Raw genomic sequence first — 4,797 nt, forward strand, 5'->3', positions numbered from 1 at the left:
GATTCTGATCATGTTTCTCTACCATCAAACTGAATGATCTATTTTTTTAATCAACTTAAACCCAATTACCTTTAGTTATAAATGAGCTGGGGAAAATCCTCAATCATCCAGGTCATAGTATTCTAAGACAGTTTATAGTTATAAAGCACATTTAGCAAACAAGTAAACAACAAATAAACCAGTAAAATTAAGATAACTCCAAAAATTTAAGCATCCAGAGAAATAAGTAAAATATATTCAGGTCATGTAGACCAACACAGGAATTTTTCAATGAATTCTACATTTGACGTATAATCCCTGAAGAAACGCTGGCAGAGGAGAAGCATGCTGTATTTTTACAACAGTCAATCCCAGTTAAGAATGGGTAACACCAGTTTTATACTGGTTCTTTTCATGGTACCAGATGTATATCTAATATCCCAAGCTTGACCCAAGCTGACATGAGACCAGAATAAAGAGGGTCACAATAGTTTCCAAGCAATTCATGTGGTTATGTTTTATTTATATCATATATAGAGATTATTATTTAAGCTTGGAATTGCAGGAAATAGTTTTTCACTGCAAAGGTATTAACATTTTCACACTGGGTATCAAAAAATATAAAGGTTTTCATGCATGAGCCTAAATATTAAATTATACCTCCTCTAGGAATGCTTAAGTTAGAGGTGAGTTAGAAATAATAAAATATCCAGCTTAAACTACATATTATCTATCCAAGGGATGTTGTTTGCCATTTTATACCATATTATAGTGGGAAAGGCAGAGAGAACATAAAGTTAGAGGTTGAACTTAACAAATACTGGACAGTGGGAGAAGAAACAGAAGAAACGTTAGCTACAATATAGCTGCTTTTTTCTTTACATGAAAAATATTTTAATGTTTTACTTTGTATAAACATTTTTGATTAATTCATGTGGCACAAATCCTTTTCTTTTCTTGTAACTTGTGCTGCTTTCTATGACAGTTTGAATTAAAAGACGGAAGTATCAATAGTGTTAATAACAAAAAATATATACTTAGATCCGAACATAAACGTTCCCTGTTTGTAAGATTCGGTTGAGTGTTGATGAGCTATATTTTTAACGGATAAGAAAATGTAAAACAAAACACTTCAGAAAAGAGTCTTGGAATTTCCGTGGAGCAGTGAAAGCATCACGCGTCCAGCATGAAGCTAGCCGCTGCGGTGGTTTCCCCTCCGGAGAGCCGCTCTGCTTGATTCCCCTTCCAGTCCTGGGGGAAGGTTTTAATCCACCGGCGGAGGGGGAGACGAAACGGGACCTTCTTTAGGACTGTGAAACAGGTGGGAGGAGGGTTATTAGTTTTTTCCTTCACTGTGTTTTCTGGTGGTTATTTTAGCTAACAGCTAGCCGTTAGCTTAGCTTAGCCTGCTTTAGCTTTGTTGGTAACCAACAGCTAACCTCGGTCATCCTGACTGAGGTTCACAACACCTGTCCTCCTTATTATTACGAGCTTTCTGGGGTTTTAACTTAAAGACATTAGTTATTTAGTCCACTGTAGCTCCACAAAGCAGCGCGTTATGTAGCTAGCTAGCTTTAAGGATATCTCTACTAATAAAAACTCAATCCTAAATGAGACGTTCACTGGAAAACTAAAGAAATCCCGATTTTTCCTAATGTTCTGATTATAAATCAGTTATTGACAAGTGAATCACATTTATTGATGCATCTTGTTTCTCATCCCTTTTTCAGCAATAATTTTTACTAGATACATTTGCAAGTTTGTTTTAGGGTTAAAATAAGAAAGAACATCAGCTAGCAGTACGATTTTATGAGTTTATGAGTTTAAGTCAATCTTAAAGGAAAGGTTCGGTCATATTCAGAGTTCAAACTTCTGAAAGTACTTTAAATATGAAATTATTACTCTCTGTTCAATAAATTATAAGTGTTTTTCTCAGAGTTTGGTTGAGCTTGGTCTGCTTCTATTCTCAACCAGAAATAAAAAAGGGATTCCTACTGTTACTAAAAATAAACGTATTTATCAAAAAAGTTTCACTGACGTCATCTATATAATTTATTTATTTTAAAATACAGGCTTCAGGAAAACTCCAAAATAATATGGCGGTATTCAGGTGTAATCAGAAGAGTCCCACTTTGTTAAGAAATTATTTTTAACTTTTTTTTTTTTTACATGCTGTCCTCTTTGAATTACACCAAAAACTTTGCAGACATCTTTCAGCCAGCTGACTGCCAGTGCACAGTAAATAAAGATGAAGTGCAGAGCTGTGCTGCTGTGTTCATTAAACAGACATAAGATAAAGAAAGCTATAGTACTTCCTTTATCATCTTAAGTGGAATTTGTAATAATTGCACTTTGATAAATTTACCTTTTATTGCTGGAACTATCAAATTCTGACATTGCCTAATCTTCAATAAAAGCATGCAGCTATATATTAAAAATAAGGTGAAAATATTGACATTGATATCAAACATATTTTTGTGTAATAACTAAAATCCCTACTATCCCAAATATTTTCAATCACTCAAAAATAGTTATTTTATGTTTTCCTTTTGCCATCATTTTAGAACCACAAACAAAAAGAAAAAACATCATAAAAAGCCTATTTATAAAAAACAATTTAATTTACAGTTTGAGGGCAATAAAACTATACACGGAAATAATCCAGTTTTTGTTTAATAAGATCTCAACATTTTGAGATCGTATTAAAGAATTAATAAAAAAAAAATATTTAAAATCAATCCACTGGACTTTGTCTCCAAGTTTGAAGATGTTTCTCTTCCATCCAGGAAGCTTTTTCAATTCAAAATGTCAGAAATAGCGTTGAGTTCCAGGTTTTATCCAGCAGCCCCATTCTAGTAAACCAGCTCCACCTGCCAGCCGCCTAAATCATTTTGCCTGCGAGTGGTCTAGCCTCGATCAATGCCCCAGGCCCTAAATCTGGCCGGCCAATCACAACGCAGAGATGTGTTTTGGATGTAGTGCGGGGTTTTGAGAAGGTGACGACTACCTGCACAACGCTGAAGAAAGCACAACAGTAGTGGAAGCAGCAGCTTTCAATGGAGCGCTCCATTAAAAATTAAAAGTTCTCTTTCTGTTGTTCAGTGAAAGTACATTTTAAGATCATTTGAGGCCTAATATTTAAAGCGTGACTATGTGGCCCATTTACAGATTTAATGCGTAATAAAAAAAAAAAAATTTCCGAAGTTGAGAGGAGCGCGGTAACCAGCGGAGCTCCGAGGCTAACGGCAGCCAGGGCTAACGGCAGCCAGGGCTAACGGCAGCCCGTCTGCAGCGGCCCTCTCTCGGCATAGCCGTGTGTGAAGGACCGCTGGCTCTGATGGTGATTTTTGACTCAGCTTTGGAATCAGTTCTGGAAGGATCAGACTTTGGGTTTTCGTTTAAACGTGAGCAGGAAGAGGCTCTACGCTCATTCATTTTTAAAGGCATACTATGCAACATTTTTCAGTTAATTAATGTGTCCCATAACGTTTTGGATGATTAAATGAGTCATTTCAGGTCGAACAAAGGTTTTCTCGGCCGCCCTGGTGGTCTGTAGGGGAAATACCGTACTTGCAATTGCAGTACGGTATTTCTGGGGGGAGCCTCGCTGGAAAATCAACACCGGTTGCATAGTATACCTTTAAAAAGGACGTATTCGCCGTTTTACCGACAGGCTGTTTGTTTCCACTCCCTCACCAGCTTCCTGTCGCGCTTCATACGTCACAGTCAGTTGCTCTCATTGGTCAGAGCGTTGGCCAATAGGAGCAGACATGGTTTGAAAAACAACGGGTTGTTCTCATCAACAATCTTCCAATGTCACATTCAGTGGGGCCAGACTAGATTACACATTTATTCTCACATTTATTCTCACATTTAGTCTGGTTTATCAGGCTACAGTAGCACAACAAAAATACAGTTTTAGAATTAACATTGCAGTTACACAGGATGTCCACCAGGGAGTGCTGACAGCCTGAATGTTCTCTAAATTTTGAAATGTTAAAATCAGATATTAAAACTCTTAATATATATATTAATAAGTTATATAAAGCCTGGAACTCAACGCTATTCCTGACAATTTTAATTGAAAAAGCTTCCTGGATGGGAAGAGAAACGTCTTCAAACTTGGAAACAAAGTCCAGTAGATTGTTTTTAACGTTTTCGGAATACCTTCTCTGAACGATTATAAAGGTGCAGATTGTACTGAAGAATAAAAGAAGGGCATTTTCTCATGTGTTTCTGTGTTTCGTATCCACAGACTGCAGCCATGGGTCCAGAGAACACACCATCTGAATCTGAATCTTCAGAGGAAAGTATGTAAATAATTATCCTGTTAACAAATATTAACCAGCTCCAATTGCAGGTATTTAGCCTTGTTAAGGTTTAGGTAACCCTTGTGTTTAGAATGGTGACTTTTCATTCAATCTGAAGTCCTTTTAAAATTCCTGAAGTTAACCATTTTCACCAAACCGGTTCCTGTTTCCACCGATAAAAGCTAGCTCTGTCCCTGGGGGGTGTATATCTTTGAGAGATATGTATTTGTAATATGTCTGCATATCTGATGTATTTATTAACTGGAGGACCAAAGCCTGATCCTAATGAGGCGGGCTACGATTTAGATACCTGGCCTTATGCTACGTCCACATACACACGCTTTGAGCAGCAGAAGCAGACAGTTTACATGCCAAGTCTGTGGTTAACGCGGATCAAGGCGCATTAAAAAGTCCTTCAGCGTGTTTCGAGCAGCAGGAGCAGTGCAATATGACGTATCTGAGCAGCTGAGGCATCGCCTCACGAGCTTCTGAGCATCTGAGGCGCATG

At 37.4% G+C, this 4,797-nt stretch overlaps 1 protein-coding gene across 1 annotated transcript in view; it reads left to right on the forward strand.

Annotated features, from left to right (window-relative positions):
• Positions 1–1,162: 1,162 nt before the first annotated feature.
• The window catches only part of LOC107104727 (zinc finger protein OZF-like), a 5,869-nt gene continuing 2,234 nt past the window's right edge, over positions 1,163–4,797 (forward strand). The window contains exons 1-2 of the mRNA XM_015404806.1: positions 1,163–1,300; positions 4,235–4,289. Coding sequence (XP_015260292.1) covers positions 4,244–4,289 — 46 coding nt within the window. The 5' untranslated portion in view covers positions 1,163–1,300; positions 4,235–4,243. The remainder of the gene's footprint in view (positions 1,301–4,234; positions 4,290–4,797) is intronic.

The sequence above is a fragment of the Cyprinodon variegatus genome, unplaced genomic scaffold, assembly GCF_000732505.1.
Source record: "Cyprinodon variegatus isolate N-32 unplaced genomic scaffold, C_variegatus-1.0 Scaffold1862, whole genome shotgun sequence".
Classification (NCBI taxonomy): domain Eukaryota; kingdom Metazoa; phylum Chordata; class Actinopteri; order Cyprinodontiformes; family Cyprinodontidae; genus Cyprinodon; species Cyprinodon variegatus.